Raw genomic sequence first — 18,290 nt, forward strand, 5'->3', positions numbered from 1 at the left:
GAAGCCCCAGACACTCGGCAAATGTGTGGCTACAAATAAGTGGCGTGGGCTTTAGTTGAGCACTTCCAATGGGCTAGAGAGAACTGGAATCCTGGCAGAGACTCCCATCAGCAACAGCGGCTCACCAGAGCAGACTCCCAGCACAGGGTGGCAGGGGAGGTGTGCCAGGGTGGTGGGGGCGGGAAGGGAAGATATGGAATGTAACAAATCATTGGGGCAAGGAGGAGTAGCTTGTAAAAGGCTTCCATGTGATCCTGCCCTGCTTCTTCAGGTGAGAATCACTCCCTTAGGAGCTGGGAGCCAGACACACAGAAAGAGGTGTCTGTGCCACCTAGAACCTCCAGAAAACACGGCTTGGGATGCCAACCGCTGGGAAATGTCCTGCAAAGCGTCAGAAGAAGGCAGAAAGTGCTTTGCATGGGGAAGCCTTGGTTTAGCATTGTCAATTCCTAGCCTAACACACTATATTTTATTTATTTATCTTGCTTGTTGTCTGCTCTCCTATAGAATATAAGCTCCAAGAGGGCAGGGATTTTTATTTTTAGCCACTACTGTAAGGCGGCCTTAGACAAGATACTCTATCTCCCAGAGCCTCAGCTTGTCCAGCCGTGACTAGGAATAATAATACTGCCTTCCTTTTGGGGCTTTTATGTAAGGCTCAAATGAATGAAAGAATGAATGTGAACGAATAATAGCAGTCATCCTCATTACAGTGATAGCTAATGCCTCCTAAGCATTTGTCATATAAATAATAGATAACAGGCATGGGCACAGTTCTATACACTTCACGTGCATTAATTCGTTTAATACAAAAGCCCTATGAGTTAGGTGCACTTAGCAGAAGAGGGCAGTGAGGCACAGAGAGGTTAAGGAACTTGCCTACCGTCACACAGCTAGCACATGGCAGAGCTGGGGTTCAAGTTCAGGTCACCTGGCTCTGGAATGCACCCTTTATTCACAAGGCCACACAGATCTTGGCTCCCAGTGCTCTCCCCTCACTGTCTCTGGCCTCCTTGCGATTCCCCAAACACATCAGGCACCTCCCCACCTCTGGGGCTTTGGCTGGCTGCGTTCTCTGCCACAGAGGCTGTCCCTCACAGCTTCTCTCCTCACCGATTTTAAGTTTTGATTCAAACATCACCTTCTTTTCGGCACATTTTACAAATACTCCTCCTGCCCTCATCCCATTTTCTGTCCTCACTCCCTGCTTCACCTTTCTCCTTAGCACGTATCACTTTCTAACACACCATATTTTATTTATTTATCTTGCTTATTGTCTGTCTCTCCTACTAGAATATAAGCTCCAAGAGGGCAGGGATTTTTATTTTTAGCCACTACTGTATTCACAGCACTTTAAACAGTGCTGGAAAATAGCATGAATGAGCGTTGAATGCTGCTCCAAAACGGCGGGCCGGGCTCTGAACCAGCATAAGGGATTATTATCTGACCCAGATTCTGGGTTCCCGGCTGCTGATGCAACAGGGCATTCCTTGAAACAGTGCCGGGAGTGCACAGAGCCTGGCCTGGAGGCTCAGTGGGCCCTCCGTGCCACCCTGCAAGGCGGGTGAACAGAGGAGTGAGAAATGGCATGCGTGTGTTTTGGGGGCAGGGGAGCAGCATCCTTGTCCTTGGGGTCCAGCCTGGAGCAGCCACCCTGACTGCAAGAGTTCAAACTCCTCATTCTCTTGTCCCCCTTTACCTGCAGCCCGGGTACTCCAGGGGGGCCTGGTGGTCCGGGAATGCCTGGTGGACCCTGCGGGAGAGAAGAAAGAGTCAGAGCCAGGAGAGAGCTCTGCCCTATGGCTGAGAGCAGCTGTTTAGGGTGGGCAAGCCGTGGGGCACTGGCGGAGAGACAGAGGAGACAAGCGACACACACCTGCGGGCCCGGCTGCCAGGAGCTGCCCGTCCACATTCCCGGAGCACCCTGGGTGGGAGTGGGGGTCGCAAAAGAAGGGGAGAGGTTATAGGCGACGTCTACACCAAGCGCAGGGCGGCGTGGGAAGGCGGCTGGCTGGGGCATGAGGCCCTGTGGGGCCCTTGCACAGTGGCACCAGAGGAGGCTGAAGCTGGTCCTCTCCCCCAGGCAGGGGGAAGGCTCTCAGTACCACTTACCGGCATGCCAGAGAAGATGACATCACCTCGAGAGGGGCAGGAGCACTCCCCCGGCTCGCCCTGAAAAGACAAGAGACTTTGTGAGGCCTGGACAAAGATGAAGGGCCCTCTGGAAACAGACGTCAGAGAGGCACGGGCGCTGTAGAGACGGAGAGGCCGGGGTTTCAATCCAGGATCTGCCCCTTAGGATTGTGCCCTTGGGCTGCCCTTCCAACCTCTCTGCACCTCAGCCTCCGCGCCTGTAAAATGGGGACAGCAATTCCAAGTGCATAGAGTCTCAGGAGGACAAAAAGTATTCGTGTACACAGGGGTCCTGTCGCATGGTGATTATCGAGCAAACAACGGTCCTGCTGTTATGATCGCCAGTGATAACCTTGTCTGCACTGCGCAGGTAATCTTGCCTTCGGTACACCTGCAGCCCCACTCCTCTGGGCCCACCCTGGCTTCCATGCCCTTCTCTCAGGGGCCCCTCACCCCTCTGCCCTCTCATCACTAGTCCTTCCCAGCTGAGTTCCTGCCCCATCCTCTGACTTAGCCCCCATTTGAAAATGCAGCTGCCCTCTAAGGGGGCCCTGGAGTCTTCCAGTCTCCTGTGATGCTGGCTGAGTCCCCAGGCCAGCAACCAGGTGAAGTTGGGAATATGCGGAGCCCCTGAAACCAGGGAGCTGGGAGGTAACAAAGAGACCAGGATGCCTCCTCCACTCCCATCCTCCAGCCCAAGGCAGCTTCCAGGTGCACAGGCTCCCCTGGTTGGAGGTGGGAAGGCTGGAAGGGCTGCCAATTCCCCCAGAATTATGGGTCACAGGTCCTGGAGACTCACCTTCTCTCCCCTTGATCCCTTTTCACCCTGCAGGGAAGTAACACAGGAAAGTGAATGCATAGGGGTGCCAAGGCTGGGCCAGCCATGGCTTCCTGCTGCCCTGAGATACTGTACTCACTGGCGTCCCTCTGGCTCCAGTCTGTCCTTGCTGCCCATCACGGCCCTAAAGGGAGAGAGTCCAGAGTCAGCGGGTGAGACTGGGCAGTGGCCAGCCATCAGGCCTGCTGCAGAAAAGGGCTGTAGGACAAACAGAAGCAGCCCCAGGCTCCCCTGGAGCCCAAGGCCCATGTTCCAGGGGAGGAGACCAAGGCATGGGGGAGGAAGAAGACTGGCATTTCCCGAGTGCGTCTGGGTACCAGCCACCTGCTCAAGTACCTGTCAGAGAACACTGAAAGGAAACCCCCTCCCAGCCCAGCAGGACAGTATTGTTCTGGTTTTCAGGTAAGGAAACTGAGCCTTGAAGAAGCTTCATCATAGACCCAACGGCACTGCTGCAGCCAGGCGTGTGTGGCCTGAAGTCTCTGCTCTCTCCTTCCTCCCTCTAGTGCTTGATGAGCTTCCTCCCTATCATAAAGGTTAGCTCTGTTGACCCAACCGGGAGAAGGGGGTTTTCAGCCCCTATTTTACCCACAAGAAATTGGAGACTTTAAGAAGCTGTCACTTGCCTAAGGTCACAACCCTAGTGCGTGTGAGGCTGAGACTGGGAAGCCTGTTGGATGGAATTCAGCATGAGGAGAGGTCTGGAACATTCTCCTGAATAGGAAAGCAGCTTGGGCAACGGCATGGAGTCCGCTCAGGCCAGGAGAGGCCAGTCTGGCCACACAGAGGGCGTCACCATAGCTGCTTTCCTGGGGGCTCCTCCACCCTCACACCTGGGACGTGAAGCTCCCTGAGGACCTGGCCCATGTCTCTCTTTTTGTCCTGGGACTCCCTGGGACAGGCAGGGACCCTGGCTGTCCAGCTCTGCAGGGCAATACAGACTGGCTGTGTGGGCTTGGGTGAGTCCCTGCCTGCTTTAGACATTGGGGCATTTTCCTATCATTAATTCCCCATCTGGAATTAGAATTTCTCTAGGGATCCGCAAAGATAGAAAAGGATACAGTTCGCTGGGCTATTTTTAACATTACCAAAGCCCCAAGACAAATTATGCATTTGCCCACCGCCTGGCACGGAACAGACTGGCTGAAAGGTGGCATGCATTTGATTTAGGCTGCAATTAGATTATCTCGTAAAATTCTAGCAGGTTCATGTGGAGTAGAAGCTGACAACTATACAGGTCCTTAATGACTGAAAATGAGAAAATGCACTTACGATTACTTACTCTGTGCAATTTGTTCAACAGACACGCCTTTTAAAACATGGGAACCACTGGGGGAATAGTACAAAGGGAAGGTCTTTCCAATTACGTTGGAAGTGGTTGCTGGTGTGGGTCTGTGCTGTCTGATACAGTAGTCAATAGCCACATGGGGCTATTTAAATTTAAATTATTTAAAATTAAATGACACTTAAAATTGAGTTCCTCAGTCACACTAGCCACATTTCAGGTACACTCAGCAGCCACCTGTGGCTCTCCTTTGGGGCTGCCCAGGCCATCCTGCCACATGGGTCACTGTCCCCTGTAGGCTGGGGCAGGCAGTGCAGCCATCACCCCAGTCAGAGATGGGTGCAGAACACAGCATTTCCATCCTCATAGACAGTTCTCCTGGGCAGCACGGGTCAGATGTTCCTCATGACGCCAAGGTTTGAATGGGGATGGGCTTTGGGTCAGACAGACCTAGCTCAAGTCCCTGGCTCTGCCTCCTCACCCTCTGGCCTTCAACTTCCTGATCTATGAAGGGAGTTCCCTTAACAGGGCTGATGTGAAGAGGAGTACATGAATTTCTGTGTTTGGAGCTTAGCACGGGGCCTCAGCACGGTCACTATTCAAAAAATGGTGGTGATCATTATTGCGTTGTTCAAGCATTCCCCTAAAACAGTGAGGGTTCCTTGTCTGAGGCTGGACTGGGCTGAGGCCTCTCTCCTCCCGTCCCCTGTGCTGCTGGGATGGGCAGGGTCAGCCCCGAGCCCCCTTCGCAGCAGCGACATCATTGGTTTCAGCAACACCACCAGCATGGAGCACAGAGAAGACTCACCGGAGGCCCAGAGACACTGGCCCCAGGAGGTCCCATGGGTCCGGTGGCTCCTTTCACCCCAGGAGATCCCTGTGTAAGAGAGGGTACAAAGGTTGCGGGGGCAGAACTGGAAGCCAGCTACAACTCAGCAGCTGAGACACATCCCAACAGGTCTTGGGTGGCCCTCTGATAGGCATCACTCGGTCCCCATGTCCCCTGTGCCTGCTGCTGGGGCACTCTGGAACACTCCAGGCCCGATGCCCATGAGGCAGAGGCTCACCTGGGCACCCTTTTCTCCAGTGGAGCCAGGTGGTCCCCGAGGTCCTGGAAGTCCCTGCAGATGGAAGCACATTTAGTTAACCTGTATCCTAGAGTGGCCCCCTCCCCCTGCCATCCTCCTCCAGGACTCAGAGAGACGTACCTGAATGCCAGGCAAACCCGGGGCTCCAGGCTCTCCCTGCAAGTCAGAAAGGGAAGACTGGGGCACAGCAGTCGCAGCCAACCAGCCCCACTGGCCCTGCCACACCGGCAGGCCTGGTCTGGGTGGGGCAGCTGCCAGCCCAAATTCAGAAGAGCTCCCCAAGAAGACCCTGAAGGTCAGAGACGCTGGGGTCAAAGGCAAGTCCCTGGCAGAAGTGACAGCAGGCCTGGGCTGCAGCCTGACCCCTGGTCCCAGAACTAGGCCCTGTGCATCTGGGGGCAAGCAGAGCCTTGCAGTTTGAGAGCAGACGGAAGTAGGTAGCTGGCTAATGGAAACGTTAGGGGCAGGCAAAGGCAAAAGGCTAGAGACTCACCTGGGATCCCTGGACTCCCCTTCCTGGAGGCCCTGGCTCTCCCTGAAGAGGCAAAAGGACAGTCCCTGGCTCAAGATTCCCCAGTCACCCCTCACCCTTCTCCCCGGCCCCTTCTCCTCCAGCTTCTCCCTGCCCTGCATGCTGCCTCCAGTTCCCACTCCAGGCCCACTGCCCTCATGGACCTCCCCAGCACTCCCTTGCCCATGTCCCCAAGACTCACACATACCTGCACGCCTTTCAGTCCTGGGGGCCCTTGAACTCCTGGTAGACCGGGTTGGCCCTAAGAGGCACAGGTGGCCCATGGAGTCCCAGCAGGGGAAAAGGGGGCAGGAGGGAGAGGTGGCAAAGCCCAGGCAGGGAAGGGCCAGAGAGCGGGCAACTCACGGGTTTACCGGGTCGGCCCACGCCTTCGGGGCCCTGCTCTCCTTTGGGGCCTGGCTGCCCAGGCCATCCTGCCATGTCGGTCACTGTCCCCTGAAGGCTGGGGCAGGCAGTGCAGGCATCACCCTGGTCAGAGATGGGTACAGCCGGGAGCGCGTGAGCCAGGGCGTCCTGCATGCCTCTGAACACTCTGCCCCCTCGCTACCCCCACCTCAGCCTGGGAAATCTAAACAGGCCCCTGACACTCCTGGTGGAGGAGAAGCCCCGAGGAGCTGCCACCCAGGGATTCCGACATCCGTGAAGGCCCCAGCGGCCCCTGCAGTCCTTCCCTCACTGCAGCGCCACCTGGTTTTTTGTTTTTTTGAGACAGAATCTCCTCTGTCGCCCAGGCCGGAGTGCAGTGGCATGATCTCGGCTCACTGCAACCTCTGCCTCACAGGTTCAAGTGATTCTCCTGCCTCAGCCTCCCAAGTAGCTGGGACTACAGGCATGTGCCACCATGCCCAGCTAATTTTTTTGTATTTTTAGTAGAGACAGGGTTTCACCATATTGGCCAAGCTGGTCTCGAAGTCGTGACCTCGTGATCACCTTCCTTGGCCTCCCAATGTGCTGGGATTACAGGCGTGAGCCATACCTCCTGATTTTTTTATGCAACAAACCCTCCCCCGACCCCAGCCGCCCTGCCTGACTGACCTTTTCTCCTTTTGGCCCCGCGGGGCCCCGAACTCCAGGCTCTCCTGACAGCCCTGGCCGCCCAGTGGTGCCCGGCATTCCAGGGTCTCCAGGATTCCCAGCATCACCCTGTAAGGAGTGGGGTTCAAGGAAGGCAAGGACAGCCCAGTAGGGGGCAGGTCACCCCCTGGGACCTGCAGGCACTCACTGGGGCTGAGGGTTGGGGGCAAGGGAGGGAGAAAAAGGAGGCAAGGAGGGCATCTAAGAGGATGCCATGCCCACCTGCATGCCCACGGAGGCCCTCTCACCTTTTGCCCCTTCAGTCCACGCTCTCCAGCCTTGCCCTGAGGAGAAAGCATTTCCAGCACCCACTTACTCAGACCAGCCACCCAGAAGTGCCCAGCACCACGTCAGGCCGGGGAATACAGCAGTAAACGAACAAACAAAATCTCTGCTTTCATGCTATTCGTGCTAGTGAAGCAATCTTGCCCAGGTTCAGAGGAGAGATTTGTGCCAGACGCCTTGCCTGGGTGACCTGGGCAAATTAGCTCATCTATTTCTGTGCCTCAGTTTCTTCAGCTGTCAAATGGGGATGATAAAAATAGTATAGGCTTCTGCCCTGCAGGGATCCTGTGAGGTTAGACAAGCCAATGTGTCGTGTGCAGCAGGGCCTGGCACTTAGTGTCCACTGTGGCAGTGCTGCCTGTTACTAGGAAGGCACTAGCAACGATAATCACCACATGGCAGCTACCACTTCCCGAATGCCCATGGTGTGCCACTAAGCACTTCACGCACGCCGTAACCAAGCTGTACCACACTCTGTGCAGGAAACAGAGGTTGAGAGAAGGTGACTTGCTCAAGTCAAAGTCTTAGAGGCAAAGCTAAGATTGGAACCCAGGTCTCTCTGGTCCTAGGATGGCGCTCTTTCTGCCCACTCTGTCCCAGGATAAAGGGCACAGACCTGTGAGGGCAGCTCCTTCTGGAGACAGAGACTCTGACCCTGCCACATCCTCCCCACTACCCCCACTGCGCAGGGAGTCAAGAGACCGAGGCAGGACCCCTCCCCTCTCCTGAGCCCGGCCCGCATCCCCACTCCAGAGGCCCCTGCCTATATCCCGCCTCACCTGTTTTCCTGGCAGGCCAAAGCCTGGACGCCCAGGTTCCCCCTTCTCTCCGGACGTGCCAGGCAAGGCCACCACACGGATCTCCCCATCCTGAAGGTTGGACAGTGCTGGGCACGGCTCACAGGGCTCCCCCTGCCAAGCAAGGACATTGAGTTAGGGGTTTCCCCTAGCCCTAGTGCCAGGCTTGGAATCTGGGGCTGGGGAATGTCGCCGGGTCTGACACGGTACCTCTGCTGGGCAAGGGGGTCTCTCAGGAGAGGTAGAGGGAGAACAGGAAAGAAACAAAGGTAAGGCTGAGTCATCAGGGGTCTTGGTGCCTTGCTGAGGAGTCAGACTCTGGCTGACAGGCAGCAAGGATCCCAGAGGGTTTGAAGTAGAACCCGATGAGTGTCTGTCCAGGAAGTTCACCCAGGCTGCAGCATGGAGAATGTCCCCAGACTCACCTTCGCCCCTTTGATGCCTGCTGGTCCCACTGGTCCTGGTGGCCCCTGCATGTTAAGATGCCACAGGTGATGCCCAGCATCTGCCAGGGCCATGCCTATCAGCTCTCCAGCGGTGGGCAGCCCTCCCACCTTGTCCTCCCTCAAGCTGTCACCATCTAAAACATACTTACTGGACTGCCAGCTGGCCCTGCCTCCCCGAAGTTACCCTGAGAGAAAGCACAGAATCATGATTAAAGAGGGGATGGGGTCCAGGTGCTAGAGCAATCCCAAATCCATAACAACAAAAGCAGCCCCTTGGGATGTCTAGACTGTCCTCTCACTTCCAGAGAGGGAGAGGGCTTTCCCAAGGTCCCCAAGGGAGTCTGTGACCAGCCAGGGGCTAGAAGTCGTATTTCTGCCCCCAGCATCACTTCATGGAATCCAGCCCCACCCTCAGCCCTGGCTCAGCACACAAAACCGTGAGTGCGTTTTTCCAACAGCTGCTCATTGGACACCTTTACACCCAGAGCACTGGGCTGAGGCACTAGACAGCGCAAGCAGCCAAACAGCAATGCCTGTTGAGCTCGCACACGCAGAACTTTTAAAACCATCATTTTGAAAGTGGTACGTACTATGAAGGAAATAAACAAGGTGATGAGACAGAGTAAGTGGAGGTGCTCAGAGAGGTGTTAACCCTGATTATTACCGGAAGAATGAGAATAAGGTCATCCAATGAAAGAATAGGGGGAGGGTAGAGAGGAAAAACATCCTAGACATTTCTGGTGGGAACCGCAAGTATAAAATCTGACCAGCGGGAGTGGTCCGGACATAGTCCCTAAGAAGAAGGTTCGCGTGGCTGAAGCACAGTAAACCAGAAGAGAAGAAGGGGAGGAAGTGGATGAATTTGTGGAAGATGGGGGCTGGGGCATCCGGGGTCCTGCGCGGCACAGTGGAGCTATGGTAGAAATTAAGTCACAGAAAGTCTCTAAGCAGGGAATTACTGATTCTTCTACAAAGCTGCATCAAACTACCGGGTGAAGGCTGGGTGCGGTGGCTCATGCCTGTAATCCCAGCACTTTGGGAGGCCAAGGAGGGTAGATCACTTGAGGTCAGGAGTTTGAGACCAGACTGGCTAACATGGCAAAACCCCATCTCTACTAAAAATACCAAAATTAGCTGATTGCGATTGTGGGCACCTGTAATCCCAGCTAATCAGGAGGCTGAGGCAGAAGAATCGCTTGAACCTGGGAGTTAGAGGTTGCAATGAGCAGAGATCACACCACTGCACTCCAGCCTGGGCAACAGAGGAGACTCAGTCTCAAAAACAAAAACAAAAAGTTACCATGTGAAAACCGGACTACTGCAGGTCTGCAGTGGCCACGGGTAGGCCAGAGGAGATTCCACCATGCAGGAGACAGGCCATGGGGACGCAGACTACCATGGCAGTGGCGGGCATGGAGGGAAGTAGGGGGGCGACAGAGCCATCATGGGCAGAGCTGTCAGGGCTCCCAGTGGGCTGGAGGGAGGGGACAGTGTGAGGCATGGAGAACCTGAGGACGACCGCAAGGCTGGGCTTTGAGGGGCCGGCTGTGAGCTGATGACTGAGATGGAGAAGCTGGGAAGAGTTGCCAAAGAGGGGAGGAGGTGCAAAGGTCCCATGTGCGACGTGACCTGCCGGCTTTGCCTATTAGAGTTGAGTCTGCACACATACTTCAGTGTTTGTCACATGTGTGCCCTCGTACATCCACAGAGCCCCTCATTTGGGTAACACTACATCAGAAGTTCAAGCCTGCCATTTGTCTCCAGTGAAATCATAAACAGATACATTCACACAGGCACTGAAATTGAGTGACCCAGCGGGGTCGTGAAGATTACAAGTCTCTGGAGCCAGGCTTCCTGAGCTCAACCCCAGCTCTGCATCGAATCACCTATGTGACTGTGGGCAAGTTACTTGGCCTTTCTGTGCCTCTGTGTCCTCATCTGTGAAATGGGAATAATGGAGCACCTACCCCATAAAGTCTGGGAGGGCAAAACAAGTAAATACACTTACAAGATCTGGAATAGTTCCTGGCACATAATAAGCAATTAAGAAGTGTTACATATTATAAACATTGTAAGGTAATCTTGAATGTGCTTAATAGTTTTAAATTATCATCACACCTACACTAACGAATTCTCTTACAGAACATAAGGACTCTCAGAAATAAATTCTTTGATTCCAGTCTGCAAAATACTAGTAAATTAATTTCACTGTGAATTTACCATCTGAATCGCTTGTTTATATTACCCTTATTCCCCGCCCACGCCGTTCCTATCCTGCCTCCTTACCAAGATGCCCCAGTGTCCCTGACATCTAACTCAGGTCTCACCTTCTCTCCTTTCAGCCCTGGCGCCCCAGCTGTCCCCTGAAAAACAACCAAGACAGAGTCACAGCATCTCCCCATTCCCAACCCTCCAAGGCTCCCTGGGTCCCAGTGTCCAACCAGAAAAAGAAAGGCAAGATAGGAACTATGCCCTTCAGGTAGCTGGACAATTTCTTCAGTTAGACAGCTAAAGTTAGAGGTGCCAAGAGGAAGTTCCGGGGCAAGGAGCCTGGGGCAGCACAGGGACGGAGGGAGGGACCAGGGGACAAGCCTGAGACACCTGCCTCATCCCCTCCTTCCTGATCCCCGCCCTGAGACCTAGGATCTGAAAAGCCAGGGAGATCACCAGTATGGCAAGGATGGGCTGAACTGGTCTGGGCTGGGAGAAAGTGGTCACTCACCGGAAGGCCAGGCAATCCGAAGCCAGGGGAGCCCACCTCTCCACCGGCCCCAGTGGAGGATGCAAGATGCTGGGCCCCTGCAACCAAGCCGCAGGACAAGCAGGGCTCCCCCTGGGGAAAGAAGAGGAAGGATCAGAAATGCTTCCAGATAGGCAGAGGAGGGCGGCCAGGACAGCGGTGTCCCTCACCTTCTCTCCTTTGATGCCTTGGATGCCAGGGTCTCCCTGCAGGGAAAAAAGGTTTGTGGGCTGAGACAGGGCACGTTGGAGCACCCCAAACACCCTGGCCATATGTGAGGACAGCAATGTCACACACGCAGACCGTTCAAACACCTAGGGGTCCCATGGGGTTCAAGGCCAACACCTTAGAGGCAGGGTTCATCAACCCATGTAACAAGCAGGAGCGTGGCAGGGGAAGGAGGCCAGGTGAAGCTACCCCAATAGAAACTTCCTGCACGTACCCGATCGCCTTTTTGTCCGCCAGTTCCCAGGTGCTCCTGAAACAGGGGGTCTGTGAGAGGGGGGCCCACTTCTTTCCTCCACCCCCAAAATACGCCCAATCCTAGGGCACAGACTCACTCACAGTGAGGGTGGGCTCCAGCCCAACTTGCCCAAAAGACATCTTAGAGTCTCCTGGAGAGCCCTGGGAGGTTGCCATGGAGACCTGAGGTGGCACTCTAGCCCAGCCCTGAGCTCTATGGTTCAGACCCCTTACCACCATAAAAGCCTAGACTCTGCCCGTAATCTCTCTGTAGCCAAGAGAAGTACCCAGTCCCTCTGCCCAATTCCTCTCTAGGATCATGCTCCCAGGTTTCTTTGTGTGTTGGGGGAGGTCCCTCAATGGTCACCCTGAGCACTCACCCTGGCTGGTGCGGGGTCACCGGGCTCCCCGTTGGGCCCTAGCTTTCCAGGGAGCCCGACAAAGTTCTGGAACCCTTCAGGCAGTGTTGGGCACACTTCACAGGGTTCACCCTAGCAGAAGGGAGAGACTATGAGTGGACAGGGTGGGGCTGAGACCCCCAGGAAGTCAAGGAGCCTTTTGTACACACCAGCCCTGGACGTTGGACCCGCCAGTTCCCCACCCCCAACATCAAAGTGGACATCAGGAATGCTGCTGGAGCTTCCTGTTCAAGTGACTCATTCATTCACCACAAGATTCCAGGGTCACACAGAACTACATCCTCGCAGTCAGCCTTAAAACACAGCTGTGTCCTACTGACAGGCAATGGAAACGGGCTATGAGAGAAGCTAACTGACGGCACATTCGGGTTTGAACCCAGCAAACCTCCCAGCCAGGTTCTTTATGAACTGATCGCACAAGGACATCAGAGGAAGAAAGGGTGGGGGTTCCCTGAGGAAGGTCCAGCACCCCTAGGCCTAGGGCCCTTGATGCTCCCTGTCATTTGCAGAGATGGGGGTCCCATTCCCACCCTGATCTGGGCAGCCAGGCCGGGGACTCACCTTCTCTCCCTTCACACCTGGCTTCCCCTGTTAGAAAAGAGTCAGTGGGAATCAGTGCCAGGGCCAGGGCTGATGTGCCCACTGAGGGCCCAAGGACCTAGCCCTCCCTCTGGAGGCCTTGGAAGACCCGATCCTCCCCAACCAGATTGGGGGTCACTCACAGGTTTCCCACCAGGGCCTTCTTTTCCTGGGATCCCAGAGCTGCCCTGTGGTCAGAAGGAAGGTTAAGTGGGGAGCCTCCTGGCCAGTGTGACCTCGGCGCATTCCCCCTCCCCACCCGTGCCCCTCTTGATGGCAGAACAATCTCTGCCAAATCTCCTGGCGCCATTGGCTCCATTTGGTCGGTTCCTGTTGCCTGCCCTCCATGTCTAACCCAAGCCATTCTGGGTTTCAAAGGAAGGGAGAAAACGAGGCCTCTGTGTGCCCCTTCACTGGTGCACAGGTTAGGAGGTGATCCACACAACCCCAGGGGAATCACAGCGGTCACACAGAAATTTCCAGGGCTTTCTGCACATCCAGGCACAAGACCCTCAAATGAGCTTGGGCCCTCCAGCAAAGTCTGCTTTGGTCTTTACAACACTTAGGCCTGCCCACCCCCATACTGGGAACGCAGGCCAAGGTTCCCACCTCAGTGAGCCCCCGGATGTGGACAGGGCACTCCCCACCAAGGGGCCTGGCCAAGCCAAGCCCAGCCTCCTCCTCCAAAGGCCCGGCCTCCTCCCTGGGACTTGCTTCCCCTGTGGGAGGCCACCCTGGCCCCTTCTCCTCTCTCCTCCTGCCAAGCATGGAACTCTCCGAGTGCCCACACGCCTACCTCTGCTTACCTTGTCTCCCTTAGGGCCTGGCGGGCCACCTGGATCCCCCTGAGGGCAGAAACAGAGTGAGGTGGAAGTTTCCAGGGACCTCTCACTACAGCAAGATCTTCTACTGGCACCCTCTCTTCCAGCCAGGAACCCTGGGACAGGGCCTTATCCCCCCAGGCCAGAATGGGAGAGGGGTCTCTGAGAAAAGGACAGCAAGAGAAGCAAGGGGATACTCACCGGGGTCCCAGGCAGTCCTATTCCAGGGGGTCCAGGGAGGCCGGGGAGCCCGGGCTCTCCTGCCAGCCCTTCAGGCCCAACAAAACCAGGGTCCCCCTGGCACAAACATAAGGTGGGCATCAGAGAGCTGCCACCTCAGCCCTGCCACCCCATCTCCACCCCACAAACACCCACAACTCACCTTCTGCCCTTTGGGTCCAATGACACAAATCTCTCCAGGCCGGCCCTGTGGGGGTTGGAGGGAGGGTGTAGGAACAGCCCTGAGGCTTGGCACTTCCCCATGGGGACAGGTACATGCCTGCCTGTCTCACCCTCCCCACCCTCCCCCAAGCCGGAGCCCACCCCAGTGCCCTGAGATCAACACATGTCAGTCGTAGGGTGTTAGAGGTTCAGGTTCTGGGGCTGGGAGTGAGGAGCCCTGGGACCAGGTCCTTTTTCTGTCCCCTTCTTGCTGTGCCTCCTGGGGCACAGCCCCTCCCTGTCCTATCTGAGCAAGGGGAGGGAGCTGGATTCTGAAGGTTAAATCCCAGCATCCTCAGACCCCATGCTGGCGGTGGCGGTGGGGAAGGGTCCCAGGAACCTACATCCCGGCCTGGCTTTCCCGGCACGCCCTTGATGCCTCCGTCGCCCTTCTCGCCTTTCTGGCCCTGGGGAAGGAAGAAGCAAAGCAACCAGGATGAGGGAAGGGACTGGGACAGCCAGGTAGCTCCACCTGGGGGAGGGACAACTGCCTTCTAGAGCCCTGGTCTCTGTCTCCCCTGAGGGTGAGCGGCTTCAGTCAGCACAGGAGGGTAGACAGCAGGAAGAACTTCCAGACCAGCCAGGCCACTGGACGAGTCTGTGGCATTCCCCGCCAGGTTGGCTGGGCATATGGACCAGGCAGGATGACCGGGATGGGTGCGGGAGGGTCCTGCCAACCCCATGCTCACTGACACCATCTCCTCCGAGAACCCTGGCTCCTTCTTCCTCATGGCTGTAGAGCCCGCAGATCTCCCTGGGGAGCCCGCCCCTCCAAATCCAGGCTTGTTACCTTTTCGCCTGTTGAGCCTGGGAGTCCTGAGGGTCCCTGAGATGAGGAGGGGACACAAAGGAAGGGGGAGTGAGGTAAGGAGGGCGAGGAAGGGGAGGGTGAGGAGGGAGGGTGAGGAAGGAGGGTGAGGAAGGGGGGTGAGGAAGGAGGGTGAGGAAGGGAGGGTGAGGAAGGAGGGTGAGACAGGGAGGGTGAGGAAGGAGGGTGAGGAGGGAGGGTGAGGAAGGAGGATGAGACAGGGAGGGTGAGGCTGGGCCCAGGACCCACCACCCCTGACCTATCCCCAGTCCCACACTCACCAGAGCTCCCGATTCCCCCTTCTCTCCCTTCGGGCCTTCTGCACACTGAACAGGGGAGCACAGTGTTGAGGGGGACAGAGGGTCACTGGACAGGCTGCCAAGTGCACAGCACCTCCACAGGGGCTGGCCCCATATCAGCCCTGAAGCAGGCATTGCCTCCAAATCTTACCTGAAGCGGGGCATCCGGGGAGATTCGAACGCAGTCATTGCCCTAGGGTAGGGAACAAAGGATCAGGGGCAAGAACTCCCAGGGAAGTCCCCTAGACCTGCTGTGAGGGGGATAGGCCCAGGAACCCCATAGTCCTAAGTATCCCTAGAAAAGAGAGGCTTCCACACCCAAACCCCTAGAAAAAGACCCTGGCCCTCACCCCCAGCCCCTGATCTGGGCCAGGCTGCAGGCTTTCTGCTGGGATGACAGGGTGATGGCTCACATCCCACCTCACCCCAGGGCACAGCTGGCAAGGGTCCTGCCACGGGCCAGGCTGGGACACTTACCTGTGCTCCCTTCTCTCCCTTGGAGCCTGGCGGACCAGGCAGGCCCCGCTCACCTTTCCCTCCCTGAGAGTGAAACCAGAATGGAAGCTTGGACCACAGGGTACACATGGGAGCCTCAAGGAAGCTCTCCCCACCCCTGGCCCCCTCCACCCTCCCACCATACATGGGTGTGCAAATGTGCACATGTGAGTAGTGTCCACCGCTCTACCCCCACCGCACATAGGCATACGGATTCCACACCCGTCCATCCACAAGCCCTCCCACCCCAAGAGGCTATATTTGGCAAATCTGCAGTCTCAAGCAGGGGATATCCCATCCCCCACACCCGTATCCAGCACATCAGCTCACACACAGCACGGCTGGAGGATACGGACACGCATGCAGGGTGGCAGAAACCCATGCTGGCTGAGCGTCAGGCTGCCTGGCTTCAAATCTTATACTTGCTAGCATGTCACTCAGAGCAGGTCATGTCACCTTTCTGAGCCTCAGTTTCTTCAGCCATAAAACGATATTGACGAGCACACACAAGCACAACCCATAGTTGCGTAGGTTCCCTCCTGATGACTCACAAGCTCTGAGGCCTCGTTAGGCCCACAGGCCTATGGGTTGAACCCCAGCCTTCGTGTGCCACACGTGTGCAAGCCTGTGTCCCAGAGATGCACGCAGCCACACCCACACATAATCATTCTGACACACCCAGTCAGACATATGTGGGCACAGCTGGTCCTCAGTTTCCCCTGAAGTAAAATGATAGCAGCCACCCTGTAGGCTGAGTAGTGAGAGGGCTCAGAAAGGTAAGAAGTGTGCACAGGTGTGGCCCAGGGCCTGGTGTACAGTAGGGCCTCAGAAAAGGGGCCGCTCTTAGCATCTTTGTACACACACAACCCCCTACTTTCTCTACCACACATACACCTAATTGCCCTACACACATACAGGCTCAGCTGGCCCTGATATAAACACACAGCCACAGGGTCACATGCTGTGGGGATGGCTGGGGGTGCCAAAGAGGACAGGAAAGTCCTGTTCTCCGTTACGACTCACCTTGGGGCCAGAGGGAGCAAGTGTGACCTGAGGGGACAGAGGAGAGGGTATCATACTTCCGGGAGAGAGAGAAAACCAGGGGCCCAGAGAAGTCAAGCAATTTAGATGGAGTCACACAGCATGGTAGCAGGACCAGCAGCCTGTATCCCAGCCTCCGTTCTGCCTCCCAGGCAAACCAGCCAGCTGACTCCATGTCCTCAGGCTGCAATATTTCCAGAGAGTCCAACCTGCCTCCTCTAACCTGCCTGGCTTTCGTTAGCTCCGCCTCCCAGTTGCTGGAATAACACGGCTGCTCGGTTTCCATGGTAACCCCTGCACATCTGGGGACCATTCGCCTTACCAGTTTTGGTGGGGGACTGAATTGAAAGAGGGGCAGGGAGCAGAGAGGGTACTCCTGATATCCCCCAAAGTCAGGGGGCTTGGAGCTGAGGGTAGCCGGGGTTGTGCCATTGGTGAACCAATGTGGCAGGTCAACTCAGAACGTCAGGCCACAGAAGAAAGGTGACTTGTGCTGCCTATGGAAAAGGCACAGTTGGGTGCCAGCTGGGCTCACACTGAGCCCCTCTCCCTTGCCCTTCTGGACCCCCAGAGGAAGGCTGGACCAAGTCCAGCTAGAAAGGGATAGCAGGCCCGGAGCCAACCTGCAGGCCCTCACCGGGCTCAGCCAGCCCTTCCGCTTCTCTAAGCCTCCAGGAGAATGCAGGAAGCCTCCACCAGAGCAGGCTAAGACCTTGTGGGGACTGCAAAGCTGGGATCAGCAACCAAGGCCCTGGTCCTGCCGGCCCCCACCCCATGCCCATGCCCTGAACCCCAACACACTGTGGATGACAAGGCAGATCACAGGCTTTCTTCCACACAGCCCTGCATTGGGGGGATGGCAGTGGGGGTCAAGCCCGGCCCTGGGAGATGGGCAGGGAGGGAGTGTGGAAGTGCACAAAGACCCCCTTGTCCTCACCCGGGAGACTGCCAGCCAGCTCTAGGCAACATCCACTCCCAGCTCTTGCCCACTCCACCCTGCACACCCTCCATTCACTCACATTGCTGTTCCGGGCACCATGGACACAGGGCGGGCACTGAAAGGGAAGAACAGGCCAAGAGGTCAATTCTGAGCCCCTGGGGTGGGCCTTCCCCACCTCCACCACCGCCAGGCCCACAGAATAGCACGCATGTCTTAAGTGGAATCTGAGGAGAGCCTGAAGACAGGAATCCTATAAAACAAGCCTCACCCGTCATTTCCCACCCACCCAGCCCCATAGCCATTTTTCAGATGGGAAACTGAAGCCCAGAGAGGAATAGCAATATGCCCCAGGTCACACAGCATGCTGGGGCAGAGTACAGCCCAGAATAAAAGGACACCATGGCTGAAGGCTAGGCTCTCCCCATGATGCCTGTGGCCATTTGCTGCCAACTCAGCAGGAGTGCCCTCCAGGGCTACCTATCCCCCAATACAAGGAGAGGTAGTGGGTAGACAGGACCCAGCATTGGGCCCCCAAGGAATGCCAGGAGCTGTGTAGTCAGCCGGCACCCCCATGCTCAGGCTCTGTGACCAAAGCCTGGTCCAAAGGGTTCATGCTGGCACCTCCCCTGCTGCCATCCCACTGGGAGGCTTACCTCATCAGCTCCTGTCTCCCGATGGACCTGAGGAAAGGGTGGGGGGCGTGGGAATGGGCAGGGAGCTCAGGGGGCCTAGCACTGTTTCCAACACCTCTAGCTCCAAACCAAAAG

The 18,290-nt window shown here is 56.4% G+C and overlaps 1 protein-coding gene across 7 annotated transcripts in view; it reads right to left on the reverse strand.

Moving 5' to 3' along the window:
* The window catches only part of COL16A1 (collagen type XVI alpha 1 chain), a 52,728-nt gene that overhangs the window by 26,194 nt on the left and 8,244 nt on the right, over positions 1 to 18,290 (reverse strand). For 4 of the 7 annotated variants that reach the window (XM_032246700.1, XM_032246702.1, XM_032246705.1 and 1 more), the window contains 34 exons: positions 18,177 to 18,203; positions 17,603 to 17,638; positions 16,566 to 16,592; positions 15,525 to 15,587; positions 15,199 to 15,240; positions 15,030 to 15,074; positions 14,731 to 14,766; positions 14,285 to 14,347; positions 13,882 to 13,926; positions 13,701 to 13,796; positions 13,485 to 13,523; positions 12,822 to 12,866; positions 12,661 to 12,687; positions 12,061 to 12,171; positions 11,661 to 11,696; positions 11,389 to 11,424; positions 11,201 to 11,311; positions 10,806 to 10,841; positions 8,628 to 8,663; positions 8,458 to 8,502; positions 8,015 to 8,146; positions 7,199 to 7,234; positions 6,912 to 7,019; positions 6,222 to 6,344; positions 6,064 to 6,117; positions 5,838 to 5,879; positions 5,465 to 5,500; positions 5,324 to 5,377; positions 5,065 to 5,133; positions 3,051 to 3,095; positions 2,933 to 2,959; positions 2,113 to 2,172; positions 1,877 to 1,924; positions 1,700 to 1,753 (listed from right to left, as the gene is read on the reverse strand). In XM_032246700.1, the coding sequence (XP_032102591.1) occupies positions 1,700 to 1,753; positions 1,877 to 1,924; positions 2,113 to 2,172; positions 2,933 to 2,959; positions 3,051 to 3,095; positions 5,065 to 5,133; positions 5,324 to 5,377; positions 5,465 to 5,500; positions 5,838 to 5,879; positions 6,064 to 6,117; positions 6,222 to 6,344; positions 6,912 to 7,019; positions 7,199 to 7,234; positions 8,015 to 8,146; positions 8,458 to 8,502; positions 8,628 to 8,663; positions 10,806 to 10,841; positions 11,201 to 11,311; positions 11,389 to 11,424; positions 11,661 to 11,696; positions 12,061 to 12,171; positions 12,661 to 12,687; positions 12,822 to 12,866; positions 13,485 to 13,523; positions 13,701 to 13,796; positions 13,882 to 13,926; positions 14,285 to 14,347; positions 14,731 to 14,766; positions 15,030 to 15,074; positions 15,199 to 15,240; positions 15,525 to 15,587; positions 16,566 to 16,592; positions 17,603 to 17,638; positions 18,177 to 18,203 (1,890 nt within the window). The remainder of the gene's footprint in view (positions 1 to 1,699; positions 1,754 to 1,876; positions 1,925 to 2,112; positions 2,173 to 2,932; positions 2,960 to 3,050; positions 3,096 to 5,064; positions 5,134 to 5,323; positions 5,378 to 5,464; positions 5,501 to 5,837; positions 5,880 to 6,063; positions 6,118 to 6,221; positions 6,345 to 6,911; positions 7,020 to 7,198; positions 7,235 to 8,014; positions 8,147 to 8,457; positions 8,503 to 8,627; positions 8,664 to 10,805; positions 10,842 to 11,200; positions 11,312 to 11,388; positions 11,425 to 11,660; positions 11,697 to 12,060; positions 12,172 to 12,660; positions 12,688 to 12,821; positions 12,867 to 13,484; positions 13,524 to 13,700; positions 13,797 to 13,881; positions 13,927 to 14,284; positions 14,348 to 14,730; positions 14,767 to 15,029; positions 15,075 to 15,198; positions 15,241 to 15,524; positions 15,588 to 16,565; positions 16,593 to 17,602; positions 17,639 to 18,176; positions 18,204 to 18,290) is intronic. The other 3 variants (XM_032246701.1, XM_032246703.1, XM_032246704.1) reach the window with 3 other exon arrangements.

Source organism: Sapajus apella, unplaced genomic scaffold (assembly GCF_009761245.1).
Source record: "Sapajus apella isolate SASKATOON/1434 unplaced genomic scaffold, GSC_monkey_1.0 scaffold62, whole genome shotgun sequence".
Classification (NCBI taxonomy): domain Eukaryota; kingdom Metazoa; phylum Chordata; class Mammalia; order Primates; family Cebidae; genus Sapajus; species Sapajus apella.